The sequence below is a fragment of the Hemicordylus capensis genome, chromosome 1 (assembly GCF_027244095.1).
Source record: "Hemicordylus capensis ecotype Gifberg chromosome 1, rHemCap1.1.pri, whole genome shotgun sequence".
In the NCBI taxonomy this organism is placed as follows: Eukaryota; Metazoa; Chordata; class Lepidosauria; order Squamata; family Cordylidae; genus Hemicordylus; species Hemicordylus capensis.
Window position 1 is genome coordinate 408,727,751 of NC_069657.1, and position 15,168 is coordinate 408,742,918.

The 15,168-nt window shown below is 44.6% G+C and overlaps 1 protein-coding gene across 1 annotated transcript in view; it reads left to right on the forward strand.

Annotated features, from left to right (window-relative positions):
* The first annotated feature begins 11,396 nt into the window (after positions 1 to 11,396).
* The window catches only part of PARP1 (poly(ADP-ribose) polymerase 1), a 72,389-nt gene continuing 68,617 nt past the window's right edge, over positions 11,397 to 15,168 (forward strand). The window contains exon 1 of the mRNA XM_053307209.1: positions 11,397 to 11,664. Within this exon, the coding sequence (XP_053163184.1) occupies positions 11,539 to 11,664 (126 nt within the window). The 5' untranslated portion in view covers positions 11,397 to 11,538. The remainder of the gene's footprint in view (positions 11,665 to 15,168) is intronic.

Genomic DNA, 15,168 nt, shown 5'->3' on the forward strand with positions numbered 1-15,168 from the left:
CGGTGGGCAGGGGAGCAGGGAAGGAGACGGCCAGTGAGAAAGGGGGGCGGGGAAGAAGACGGCCGGCGGGCAGGCAGGCAAAAAAAGCAGCAGTGGGTGGGGGGAGAAAGCAGCAGCAAACAGCCGGTTAGAGGGAAGGAAGAAGGCAGGGGTGGTCACCGGGAAGGAAGAAAGTGGGGGCGGGCAGCCGCAAAGGTGGTGAACGGTGGGCTGGCAGAGAACTAGAAGATGACAATGGCAGCGGCTCCAAACTAGAGGTGCAGCTGCTTTGTGCTCAGCCCAGCTACTATTATATAAACATTTTTATGTGCCAAAATATTCAACTAAAATTTGGTTTCCTCTCTGTTATCTTTTTTGTAGTGTGTGCATGATCATAAATTAAGATTTCCACAACATAAAATTATATCAAAACCTTGTGTATGTTAAAACTGGGTTATAAATTAGCATAATATATCATACTTGTTTCTTAAGACAATTGTACAAAATATTAAATTATTAATGCTCTTAATAATTTGCAGTCTACAGATTTTAATTGCTACACCAAAATAATCAGTCTTCAAAATAAATCTCACATGAAAGCACAAATATATATTTCTCAAATATAAAGCCATGCAGTGCTAAATCCAAAAGATTGTCAAAAATTAACCACATACAACACCTCCACAGCCAGCCATATAATCTAATCTAATATGTATAATTATACTAAGGTTTCTAGGTAAATCTGTTCGCTAGCACAACAAACTTTCTTTCTAAAAACCAAAGGGAAAATAGGAGAGACTAAAAATAAAGATAAGAAATAACACAAACTGTAATTACTAACATTAGTCAAAATATATCTTGCTTACTTATATGTTCTTATATCTTTCTGGGGATTATATTCCACATCAGCAGGAATATCTGTGTCTTCCTAAAATTAAAAACTCTCCTTAAGAGCAAGCACCTGTTCCCAATGTGCTGCCCTACAATGATCCAATGAAATAATGAACTCATCAGGAAGAATGTCAGGAGCATATATTGTTTCAGAATGGAGACATAGTCCAATCCTTCATTTAACCCTTTGGGTGTTGCAGTCTACAGACACAAAATCAATTCTCTTTTCTCAACAGCAACTTATCATTCTGGTTCTTTACTTGTTCTGTTGCCCAAAAGGTATAATCTGTAGATTTGTGGTTATGTTCCAAAAAGTGTTCTACCAATGGTTCCCTTCCACACTTGTTCTGAATATCGCATTTGTGATCTCCACTCCAACACGTTTCTTAAAGTTTCTAGAGGTTTTTCCTACATACAATAATTTCCAAGGACGCTCAGTCACATAAACATATGAGAGAGAGAGAGAGACATCTTTTCAGGCTGGATTTTCATTGCTGTTGCCTCTTCATAATGCAAAACACAAGGAAGATGATCACTTTTCTATAGAAATGTCCCACCATTTTTTAAAACACACATTTTTGCAGGATCTGTGTTCTAGAGTTCCCATTTTTAAAAAGCCACCCCCCAGCAATACTCCTAACCCAAACCATTTCCTTTTACTATTGGCAAGAGACTCAGGACAGACAGGTCTTCACACAATGCAACCGACAGAATTCGCTGCCACAAAATGAGGGGGTGGCCACTCGTTCAGACAGCTTTGAAAGAGAGTAAAACAAATTTGTGGAGGATAAATCTATTGTGGGTTCACACCAGACTAAGAGCTGCACCCGAGGATACTTCTATTGGTTTTCAGTTATTCTCTCTGCCCACCCCTACCCTCTTCCGTATGCAACCACCTGTGCCTCCTGAAAATATACCAGGGATATAATTTCAGAAGGCACATGTAGGGGCAATCCAAGGTATTGTGGTGCCTAAACCCAAGTGCCAAATGCTGCCTTGCTGCACGCCCCCAGTTGAGGCCAGTCGCCTTTCAAAACTAACCCTTGCAAGCAGGAAACGGGGCGGTGGGGGGGGGGGAGGTTGCCAGCAACCTCTTTTTCTCTCCTAGTGCTTCTTACAAGCTTTGCACAGAGTGTGAGGAGAGGTACTCCATGCAAAGGTCAGCTCTGTCCTGAAGAGTTGCTCTGATGGTGGTGGTGCGGGGCATCTTGCCAACCTGCTGGCGCCTCAATAATCTGCTCCCTGAGGCAACCTCTTCACCTTGTCTCATGAAAAGATTGCTCCTGGGCACAGGCGGTTGCAGAGGGAAGGGGAACATAAGAACAGCCCTGCTTGTTCAGGCCCAAGGCCTATCTAGTCCAGCATCCTGTTTCCCACAGTGGCCTACCAGATGCCTCTGAGAAGGCCACAGGCAAGAACTGAGGGCATGCCTTCTTTCCTGCTGTTGCTCCCCCTGCAACTGGTATTTAGAGGCATCTTGCCTCTGAGGCTGGAGGTGGCCTATAGCTCTCAGAATAGTAGCCATTGATAGACTTGTCCTCTATTGAATTTATCTAAACCTCTTTTAAAGCCATCCAGGACTGTCACCACATTTTGTGGCAGAGAATTCCATAGGTTAATCATGTGCTGTGTGAAAAAGTACTTCCTTTTGTCGGTCCTAACTTTCTTGGCAATCAGTTTCATGGGATGACCCCTGGTTCTAGTGTTATGAGAAATAAACATTTCTCTCTCTCAGCTTTCTCCACATCATCCATGAGTTTATAGACCTCTATCATGTATTATTTATTTTTCTGTATAAACCACTTTGAGAACTTTGGTTGAAGAGTGGTATATAAATATTTGCAGTAGTAGTAGTATGGAATCTCCCCCTCAGATGTCTTTTTTCTAAACTAAAAAGTCCCAGGTATTGTAACCCTGCAGGGCCGGATTAAGCTAGTGTGGGGCCTGTAGCATATGTTATAAAGGGGCCCTAAATGTTCCCCCCCCAAAAAATGCACATAAATATTAAAACATAAATTATTTACTTGCATAGTAAAGTACTTCAATTTTTTCATTTGCTATATTTTGGAGTATGGGAGACCAAGCCACAAACTCACACTTACTACAACAACAGTGAACATTTATATACCGTTTCCCCCATCAAAATTCTCAAAGTGGTTTACATCGAAAAATAAAGAGTGGATAGATGATTCTGTCTCCAAAGGGCTCACACTCAAAAAAGAAAAATGTGGTAGGCACCAGCAACAGCCACTGGACAGATGCTGCACTGGGCCTTCTCTTAAAATGCACATTTAGCAGAAAAGGGATATTTGATCTAACATGGACCAAATAAAACAAGTAAAGTTTTAACTTTAATTCCCAGTTGAAAGCCGGGCGTGCGGGGCCCTCGAAAATGTGGGGCCCATAGCAAATGCTACATTTGCTACTACATTAATCCACCTCTGTAACCCTGCCTCATAAGAAAGCTGCTCTAGGCCACTGATCATCTTGGTTGCTCTCTTCACCTTCTCCAGTCCTTTAACGCCCTTTCTGAGGTATGGTGACCAGAACTGTATGTAGTACTCCAGATGTGGACGCATCATAGTTTTATATAAGGGCATTATAGTATTAGCAGTTTTATCATCAATCCCCTTCCTAATGATTCCAAGCATGGAATTGGCCTTTCTCACAGCTGCCACACACTGATTCAACACTTTCAACTATCTGTCCACCACAACCCCAAGATCCCTCTCCTGGTCAGTCACCGGACAGCTCAGACCCCATCAGTGCATGTGTGAACCTCGCTGCTTACCCTAACTTCTAGATTATTTATGAATAAATTAAAAAGCACTAGTCCCAGGACAGATCCACTTCTTCCCTCCCTCCATTTAGAGAACTGTCCATTTATACCTACCCTCTGTTTCCTGTCCTTCAACCAGTTACCAATCCACATATTTACTTGTCCCCTTATCCCACGACAGCTGAGTTTTCTCAAGAGTCTTTGATGAGGAACGTTGTCGAAAGCTTTTTGAAAGTTCACGTATGCTATGTCAACTGCACTTTGATCATTTTTAGACGGTATTACTCTAAATTTGTCATATAATTTGCCTCCAAAGTTGCCTCCAGTTGCTTGTCAGATACTTTGCCTCCAAAGGCACAATATTATAACCACTGATGCTTCTGAATCTGATTTGAGTGCTGTCTTGAGTTGGCCCAGCAAAAAGGGGACAGGGAAGCCTTAGCTTCCAGAGTGCTTACTGCTTCAGAGAAGATGTATTCTGTCATGGGGGTGGGGGGGTGGGGTAAGCTCTAGCATGTTTCTAGGCAGTGAGGCACTTCAGGACTTACTTGTGGGGCAGAAAATTCACTTTACGGTTAGACCATAAACCCATTCTGCTATATCTACTACTCGGGGATCGAGCTGAGCAACCCCAAGAATAGCCAAATGGATCACCAGACTTATGGATTTTGATTTCCAGGAGGAATATCTGCCAGATCTTTGGAATACAACTGCAGATTGTTTATCTCAACTTCTATTTCCAGGCCAAGAGAAGATCCCAGAAGAGGATGAAGGAGTAGAAATTGCGCAAATAGCTTCATCTAATCATGGAGTGATCATGTCTTCTGAATGGAAAGTGGCCCTCAGTGCTGATCTAGTGCTTACTGAATTTAACCTTACATAACTAATGGATGGCCATGTAAAAACAAGGTACCTGAATATCTTCAACTATACAGGTAGGTGGCCAGCCTCCTGGCCACCTTCCTCCCCCCAGCTCAGTGTGGACAGCTTGGAGGCCGGTCTGTGTAGCTGTGCTTTGCCCTTTTGTCTTCCTGAGTGCTGGCAACTATTTTCAACTGTGAGTACTAACTTTCATCTGCCCCAGGTTGGAATCACCTATGAGAGAGGTGACTCTTAGTTTTTTTTTGAGCCTATAAAGATGGAGGGAGTGCCAGCGGCACAGCTGGTGGTGCAGCTGGTCTGCCCACTTATTATTGAGACTTGGCTGAAGTTAATTTGTAATGTGTCTGGGTTTGTCTGGAGATGGGGAGACAGGGCATCTTCGTTGATTGTGGGGCAGCTATATTGGTAGTGGTGGGGAATAGAAGAAGTAACACTGGCAGGTCAGCAGGCCGTTCCAGGGGAAGGGTAGTCAGAAATTTAATAGCTATCTCCCCTTCCAGCTGTCCTGCCAGCTCTTTGACCTCGGGGAGCACTGCCAACAACCCACATAGCCTTACCTTGCTCCTCTGCAATGCCAGGTAAGTCAAAAATAAGGCTGAACTCATCCATGATCTGATTATGGATGAAGGGGCTGACCTGGTATGTATAACTGAGACTTGGTTGGGGGAGGCTAGTGGTCCAGTGTGGTCCCTGCTTCTCCTGCCAGGATACTCTGTAGAGGAGCAGGTGAGGGGACATGGGCGGGGAGGTGGAGTGGCTGTAATCTATAAGGATAACATCTCCCTTACCAGGGTCCCTGTTAGGGTATCAGACCATATTGAATGTGTGTACTTAGGTTTGGGGACCAGGGATAGATTGGGACTATTCATTTATTATTTATTTATTGTTAGATTTATATACTGCCTTTCATTAAAAACAATCACAAGGCAGTTTACAAAAGTTAAAACACATAATAAAAATTAATTAAAAGTAATTTAGCTAAAAATATAGAAACAATCTGATATTTAAATATACAATATACAAATACAAAAACTATACATGGATAAAAACACGCAGAAGCAGCAATAAAACAATCATGTAAAGGCCTGGATAAAAAGCCAAGATTTTAAAACTGTGACGGAGTCTGAGGAGCGAATGGCCACTGGGAGAGCATTCCAAAGCCTGGGGGCAGCAACAGAGAACGCCCTGTCCCGAGTGCATGACAACCTAGCCTCCCACATTGTCGGCACCCGGAGCAGAGCCCCCTCAGATGATCTCATCAAGCGGGCAGAAACCCTTGGGAACAGGTGGTCCCTCAGGTATCCCGCGCCCAAACCGTTAAGGGCTTTAAAGGTCAAAACCAGCACCTTGAATTGGACCCGGAAACACAATGGTAACCAGTGCAGCTCTTTCAAAATAGGTGTGATATGATCACACTGGGCAGCTCCAGATAGAACCCTAGCTGCCGCATTTTGTACAAGCTGCAGTTTCCGGATACTCTTCAACAGGTTCGCAGTCTGGGAGGACTTCTGGATCCACATCCCTCCCTGGTTTCTCAGGTTGAGGCGGTGGCCAGGGGTGCTTTCTATCAGCTCTGGCTGATACGCCAGCTGCACCCGTTTCTCGAGATCAATGACCTCAAAACAGTGGTACATCTGTTGGTGACCTCCAGACTTGACTTTTGTAATGTGGTCTACGTGGGGCTGCCTTTGTATGTAGTATGGAAACATCAGTTGGTTCAGAACACGGCAGTCAGGTTGGTCTCTGGGTCATCTCGGAGAGACCACATTACTCCTTTGCTGATGGAGTTACACTGGCTGCCAATAGGTTTCCAGGCAAAATACAAAGTGCTAGTTATAACTTATAAAGCCCTACACAGCTTAGGCCTTGGGTATTTAAGAGAGCGTATGCTTCACTATGAGCCCCACCGCCCATTGAGGTCATCTGAGAAGGTCTGTCTCCAGTTACTGCCAACTCATCTGATGGCTACACAGAGACGGGCCTTCTCGGTTGCTGCCCCGAGATTGTGGATCTCCTAATAAGATACAATCCTCTCCATCTCTGGCAATTTTTTTAAAAAAATCTGAAGACCCATCTTTTTAACCAAGCTTTCTCCGCCCTTTAAAATTTGTTGGTTTTAATTTTGTGATTGATTTTAATTTGTTGAATTGTTTTAACTTTTTATATGTGTTTTAATTGTTTTATGTTAACCGCCCAGAGATGAAAGTTTGGACGGCATATAAAAGTGATAAATAAATAAATAAATGCATGTAGCAAGTGAGCAGTTTCTTCTCAATGATCTGGGTCTGAGGACTAATCGTTTGGTGGTGCCAACCTCCTTATAAGCAAAAGTGATCAAATCTACCCACAAAGAGCACCTGGGCAAGAGCTTGACTAAAAGGCGAATCAGATAAAAGGTTTTGGTGGCCAGATATGGACAAACACACTGAAAATGTAATCTGACACCTAATTGCTTGCGCTGTATCTGATAAGCCACAGAAAACTTTTACCACCCCCTTGACTCTACAGTAGAGTATCTCAATGGTCCCTGGGAAAAACCTGATCTGGATTTAATGGGGACTTTTGATAACCAACCTGCAAAACAAAGATTTGTTATAGTGATGGTGGATTACTATTCTAGGTGTCCATAAGTTTTATTTGCTGACAACATTACTACAAGCAAGGTGATCCAGTTCATGGCTGCAGTATTTGTGAGAGGAGGTCTTCCTAAAGATCTAATGACTGACAATGAGACACAGTTTACCTCATTTGAAATGGAGCAATACTTGCATAATCATGGGATGAAACACAAGACTCTTTCCTTAAACCATCCTCAATGGAATGGCTTAGTGAATAGAATGAACAGGTTAGTGAAGGAAAGTTTACAACTGACTACTACACAACAACAACCCTGGAAAGAGCTAATCTGTGAAACTCTATTTGCTTATCCAACTACTCCTCATTCCACTACAGGAGAACCACCTTTTGAACTACTGTGTTACCAGCTATGCTTATTCTGCCTGACTCGCAGGAGCCTCCCTGTTTTCAGTTGCATCTCCAGGTTGGAGATTGCACTTTGGATATGCTCAGGAGCTTCACAGCAACGTGAGCTCTCCATTTATGGTACACATAGGGGACTGGTCACTCAGTTGGTAATAGTCTAGTCATCCCTCGATTTGGCAACAAACAAAGCAAAATGGAATGGGGATCAAGATGTATGCCCCTTCCCTAAGTGAGAGCCCCAGCTAAGCAGACTTCAGAGTTAACTACAGTGAGTTAACTGGCATCCAAGGTCCTCTTGCAAGAGATAATGACATGCTAATGACATGCTAACCCCTGCTAACTTGGCAAAGAGGCACCTTTTACTGTGGTGATTCTCTTTATTTAGCAGGGGTAGAGTAACTGGCCCTATACACCCCAGCATAGTACTTCCAGTGACTGTTGCTGGTGTCTATCTTATGTTTCTTTTTAGATTGTGAGTCCTTTGGGGACAGGGATCCATCTTATTTATATATTATTTCTCTGTGTAAACCGCCCTGAGCCATTTTTGGAAGGACGGTATAGAAATTGAATAAATAATAATAATAATAGTAATAGTAATAATAATAATAAGCTGATTATGCCAAGCAGGAAGACAAGTAGATAAGGTAGTGAAGCAATGATCTCCCCATCACAAAGAAGATGAATAAGTGATGTAGACCTAGAGGTGTATCGATTGAAATTATTGATAGGATTACCGGAGAGCCCGTCCAGGCACAGATAGTCTTGGGCGCACCTGCATACTCTGATTTTAATCCCATCAGCCTTGTACACCGAAGGCAATCCCCACATTGTCACACCCAGGAAAGCACGATCAGCAACAATGCATTGTGTACAGGTCCATCCTGGCACTTCTAAGGAGGAAAGGGCAAGAGGAATTTGCCCCTAAGGCATGTTTTGGGATATAAGTATCCCCACTTCCATGACCCAGTGTGCTTCCTTGTACACTCCACTGTGTGATATACTTGAGACTCCACTGAGCACTCCTGCTCTCCTGTAACCTACAAAGAGCTTGAAATCACTAGCTTCTTGGGTGATTCATTGTTCACAGGCCACACCAGGCTGTGACCAGTTTATTGTGCCACTTCCCAGTCCTTCTGCCAATCCATCCAGCTTGCCTAGCTGCCACAGGAAACTGGCCCCATGGAGGTACCCTCCTCGTCGGCACCTCTCCCTCTACTAATCCCTGCAACCCTCCTGCTTCTAATCACACTGTCTTGGAGGACGAGATTCTGCAGCCCTCCCCAGAGTCCTGAGGTCCCATCGTCCAGATCACATGAAGGTGACCGTTTGCCCAGCAACTAGGCTCAAACTATCTCTTAAAGCCAAACTACCCCCCCCCAAAGCCTCTTTCTCTTGCCCGCCTGGGAACTTACACAATTAGACTTAAGCTAAAATGCCTCATTGCAGTTGGTATACTTGGACATATATTTTTATTAGACTTTAAGCTAAAACACCTCATTGCAGTTAAATGTATTTTTGATAGTAATATTTGCTTTAACCACATATTTATTTATTTCTGTATCCCCATCCCTCAAATTAATTTCCCTTTTTATTTTTGAAACTATAACCTTGTCTCCTTGAGTCATTCCTTGAGTCCAAACATTTGCACAAATTAGAACTGGTGGAGCTGACCCCTTTTAAGAGCTAATTCCCCCACAAAACCCGAACATTGGGATGCTGACCAAACACTCCAGGGCACAGAGGCGTAACTATAGGGGGGGCAGGGGGGGCACGTGCCCCGGGTGCCATCTTTTCTGGTCACATGGGGGGCGCCGCCATGACCAATTTTTTTTTTAAAAAATTAAATTTTTGTTAATACAAATGTTTCCTGCTCAGTGCAGCAGCGCTGCAGCAGTCAAGGGAGCGCGTCGGTGCCCCCTTCCCCACGAGTGGTCCCTTCCGCGCCGCCTGTGCGCCCCCCCCCATTGCTTTGCTGGCGCCTGGCGGCCAGTTAGTGGCCTGGCTTGGCGGCGGCGGGCGCTTGTGAGGAAAAACCTAAGTATAATGTAGTATGTTGGGGGGGCGATGGGGGGGTGAAGTGGAGGGGGCTCCATTTCAGTGCTTGCCCCGGGTGCCGTTTTCCCTAGTTACGCCTCTGCCAGGGCAGTTCATTAACAACTGAGACTAGAGGACTCAAAGCTACCACCATACTTACCCAATGGCAATAACTGATAGGGCTTTCCGTGCAATCTCACCCTGAGGATGAGAGATGTGTGATCGGGTAAGGGAGAAGCAAAAATTATTTAAATTGTATGCATCATGGTGGCTGCATCGACCGCTTCTCTGCCATGGTAGCTTCTGCTGCTGGTGATGTTTTCTCGACCATGGCAGCAGTAGCAATAGCCACTTTCTGGTCTCAGTGGCAGGAATAGCTTAGGGGCTTGATAGTGGGGCTTACAGTGTTCATATGTACTCTCCCATTCAAATACAAATCAGAGCAGGCCCTGCTTAGCAAAGGGGACAATTCATGCTTGCTACCACAAGATCAGCTCTCCTTCATGTGCAGAAGCAGTATAGCTCTGAATACCAGTTGGCGGGGGGGGGGGCGTTCCCAGTGCCTTCTAACTGACCACTGTGAGAATATTAATACTGTGTGTATTGACTTTATCTGACCCAGCAGGACATTTCTCATGGTTTTATCTTATAACCAGTGCAAAACTGGGGTTTGTGTTGCTTCAGCAACATTGCTGTCTCTGCATTGGGGTTCTGAACTTTGGGTCCCCAGATGTTGTTGGGCTATTCTTCCTGTTGGCCACCGTGGTTGAGGATGATGGGTGTTGTAGTCCAACAATGTCTAGAGACCCTGCTCTACACAGGGAGTTTATTAACTAATGGTAAACATACACTGAGTTAAATCTAACAACAGAAGTATTCATGTAATGAATACATGGCTATTCACTGGGTGACTCTAGGCCAGTTGCTTATCTCTCAGCCTAACCTACCTCACAGGGTTTTTGTTAGGATATACATAACCATGTACACTGCTCTGGGCTCTTTGGAAAACGAGCAGAATATAAATGTAATAATAAGTAAATAAATATTCAGTGGGGCTTTTTATTTAAAGCTGTACTCTTGAAGTATTGACGCTATTGAACTTTGGTGCTGGAGTAGACTTTTGAGGATACCATGGACAGCCAGGAAAACAAATAAATGGATCATAGAACAAATCAATCCAGAATTTTCACTCGAGGCACAAATGACCAGGCTCAAACTATCATACTTTGGACACATTATTTGAAAACCCAGCTCCCTTGAGAAGTCCATAATGCTGGGGAAAGTTGAAAGAAAGAGAAGAGGACGACCAGCAGCAAGATGGATGGACTAGATTACAACCGCAATGAATGCACCACTGAGAGAGACCTTAAACGCCAAGCTGAAGACAGATCATCCTGGAGAGAATGTATCTATGTGGTCACTAAGAGTCGACACCGACTTGACGGCACTTAATCAATCAATTGCCGTAAGGGTGCAACACAGCTACTGTTCTAGAATTCCTACCAAAAGAAAGAAGCACGTGAATTTGCACTTGGAATTTTTCGAGGTTCAAATGACTCATCTGCGAATGAATGAACAAGCAACGATGGTATGAAGATAGCAACCACCACCATCCCTTCATGCAGGGAAAAGGCAGAGGTGTGCTACCTAAAGGAAACTCCATGCCCACTTTGAACACACGACTGTCGGGCGGTGAAACACGAACTCCATCGCGCGTGGCTGCAACTAGCGCGAAGCCCCCGCCCCCTCCTCCCGTCATCATGGCGGGAGAGTTGGGTTAGCTCACTAGACCGGCCCCGGAGCCGTCGCGGCATGATTAATCGATCACCGAGCGCAAGAGGGCTTAGGCAAGGCCGGGCTCGATCACTCTGCACCCTGCACTCGGCTGAGGGGCGGGACGAGATATTGACTGTGCAGCAGCGATCCGGCTAGTCCTTGGTACCTCCGCCTCCTTTGCAGCCACCCCGCTCAATCTCCGCGCGAAGCTTTCCATGGACGGGGGCGGTATGGCGGAGAAGCTGTACCGGGCCGAGTACGCCAAGAGCGGCCGGGCTTCGTGCAAGAAATGTGGGGACAATATCGCCAAGGAGTCGCTGCGCTTGGCCATCATGGTGCAGGTACCTCTGGGCGCTTCCCTTCTACCCAGCCCAGCCCACCCCAAAGATTCCAGTCTGGGCGCGCCACGTTGCCTGCAGCGGCCGGGCGCCTTTGTGGCTGGGCACCATGCATCGCCTTTGGCGCTCTGGGGGCTGCTGCTGCCGCCGCCTTTGTGTCTGGCCCCCAGTAGCATCAGCAGCTCCTGCTGCTGCTTCAGCCCTGCCTATTCCTGATCCGATTCCGCCCAGCTCTGTGCCTCAAGCGGGCCAAGGGAGCTGGTGGATGCTGAGCGCCAGCAATAGGAACCGCCCTCTCCAGGCGTGCTCCGCTCTTTGTGGGGGTCTGTTCTCTTCCCTCCCCCCACGAAAGAGTGTCTCTGAGCAGCCCAGTCAGTTATCAGCATACTCTTGGCTTTCTCCGGATAAGCAAGCTTTGGTGGCCGAGGGGGAGCTTTTGCTGTACCATTCCCTGCAGTAGTTGTGTCCATTTTTGTAGGTGGCCATTACCCAAGGAAAAAATATCACGATTTAACCATACAGTTAAAAAATAAAATCTGTCTTGGGTTCTCGGAAATCTTAAAGCTTGACTTGATGTGCTTTAAATACCAGGACTGTGTACACTTACTTTCGAGTAAGCCCCTTTGAACTCAGTGGGACTTGCTTAAGCGTAAACATGTTTGGGATCGGGATGCACTTTTGATTTTGGCTTTAGTTTTGCTTCCGCCCCGCCCCGCCCCCCCACCGCCTTGTCTAGAGTGTTCACACAGTGCTATCATATGCATGAGGTCTGGAAACGTTTGTGTTTATGCATAGCCCATCTTGTTCTTACTAAATAATGCTTTCTTACAACTTTTACTGTAGGATTTCTGTGAAGTAGGTCGCCATGTTTATTAATTAATTTATTAATTACATTTCTATACCACCCAATCCATCCAAAGGCTCTGGGTGGTGTACAACAACCACTTTTTCTCACTTTGTGAGGCCTAGTGTTTAATACTAGTGATTTTTAACTTTTTTAAAAACAGGTGTCAGCGTACTTCAATAGGAGTAAATCAGCTGAGTTATACCTCCATCTGAAACCCAGCAATATAACATTAATACACTTTTGTTGCTCATCAAAGCTCACAAGCTGGATGTTGCCTTGTCAAAAATACATTGTCAATTAACCTGTCAAATAGTGGTCATTCACTGATTTTAGTATTAGCTTGTTTAATACTGTAACAGTGGCAGTAAAAGGCTGTATGATTGTAGGAATACTCTCATTGATTGTAGGAATACTCTCTCTGCACCATACTACTAATTCTCTATGTATGCAGAGTTGTGTTGCTCTAGGCCTTGTCACCTCTTATGGTGATTATCTCCATTGAAACACAAAGTGGAAAACCATTAGGACCTAGCTGGGGAAATCTTTTGTGAATAACTGTACCTCTGAACAGAACTGTACCTGTGTAAACTGTACACAGAAGCCCATTTCAGACTGCTTTTTTAAAGGGGGGGGGCCACTGTACTTGCATACAGCATCCCACAACATGCCCAGAAAACCCACCTCTGGGAAGCATGAGCCTTCCTGTGCTCTTCAGTTATGATGCTTCTCTGAAGCGGGAAGCATCATAAGTGTGAGATGCTTTATTCCATGATTGGAAGGCTTGGTTCCCTAGCCTTCTGATCACAGAAGCAAGTGCCCACATATTTACAACGTTTGTCTTTTCAGATAAACACCATAACTGTGAAGAGTGCAAAGAAAGTGGTGCTTCGTGCTCATGCATGGGGTGGGTCTTCCAGGTGCTCTCTGGGATGCTGTACATAAGTGCAGATCCTTTTTAAAAAATGTCTGTACAGGGCTAGATTGTAGAAGTGTTGAACATAACATAGGGCTAGGATGCTCTTCAAAATTTCTGGAAGGACTGGACTTCAGAGTCTTCAGTTTAGAATATAGGCATTTTTTAGAACTAGCTGCTTCCTCTTTGTTCTTAATTGCTGTTCATGCATGCTCTAAATATATGTTGACAACTTGTTTAGGGCAAGTAGCATCCTAGTCCAGCACTCTAACTACTGTACTACACTGATTATATAACTACTGTTGATAACTATGGAAGCTTTTGGTTGTCCAAACACTGCAAATGTGGGTTCCTGATGTAACACTAGTGCTATACCATTAGGTAAAGGTAAAGTGTTCTGTCAAATCGATTTCAGCTCCTGGTGCCCACAGAGCCCTGTGGTTTTCTTTGGTAGAATACAGGAGGGATTTACCATTGCCTTCTTCCACACAGTATGAGATGATGCCTTTTGGCATCTTCCTATTTCGCTGCTGCCCCAATATAGGCGTTTCCCATAGTCTGAGAAACATACCACCAGGGATTTGAACCAGCAACCTTCTGCTTGTTAGTCAAGCATTTCCCTGCTGTGCCACTTAAGGTGGCTGCTATACCATTAGTGATCTAATTACTGGTTTTTTTTAAAAAAAGTTCTGTGTAGTGGTAGAATGACTTGCTATCAACAGTGAGTAGATGGGCAAGTTAGGATGTGAACCCTGATCCGTGTCTCTACAGGCTATCCTCTGAATAATGGATCAAGTAGTTTTCTGGTAATGTTATAAATGGACATTCTTGGGAAAGTAGCATGAAATTTGATAAAAGTGTGAATGGTCTTGAAGGCTTCTGGGGACTGGAGTCCCGTGCAGGATTTATCCCTTTGAGAAGTCCTGCGCAAGACTCCAATCCCTGGAAGCCCACAGCAACACTTCCCAGGGAGCAGTTTCGCGGCCCCCGAACTCTCGAGGAACTCTGCGCCCACCCTTGTTTGAGTGCTGGGTAGCAAATTAAAGGACCACCACCAGGACACTGCCTGGGGTACTTGCCCCGTGTTCTACTTCCTCCTGGTGCTGAGGGCAAGGAGTTCCAACTTTACTGAAATTGATTTCAAATCGATTTCAGCTCCTGCTGCCCACAGAGCCCAGTTGGCCCTGAGGTCGGCCAACTGATAATGTGCAAATTGGCAATATTAACATATGTTAAAGCTGAGTTGGAACCAGTTATTCCCTTTTATTATTTAACCCAAAGGACTAAGTTTGCAACATTTTCCAGTGATTGCTTATTTAATTCTGAAGCTTGGAGACCTCTGTGGGTACTATACAGTATTCTAGATGAAATAAAAATATTGCCTATTTTCTGAATGAAAGGACCTCTTTTACTATTGAGCTCTTCACTTGTCTGCTTTGGTTTATTAGACATCATCTTAACAGACTTGATTCCAGGACAGTTATTTCTTAGTGGCCTATATTTTGCTTTTGTTACCTGCAGCAGTGAGGGCAAATGGAATCTATTTTTAGCTACAGCTTGCCTTTTTGCAGAAGCCTGAGTCATTGCCATTGAATGTTGTGTCTTCTCACCTTGCTTTATCTGCTTTTATTGCTTTGTAAAACTTTTCTGACTCAGGGGATCTCTGTTGTTAAATTAGCTGGATAAGGCCTCCAAACATCAACTAAGACTGCAATTCTTTGCATACATACTTAAGCTCCCTCGAACA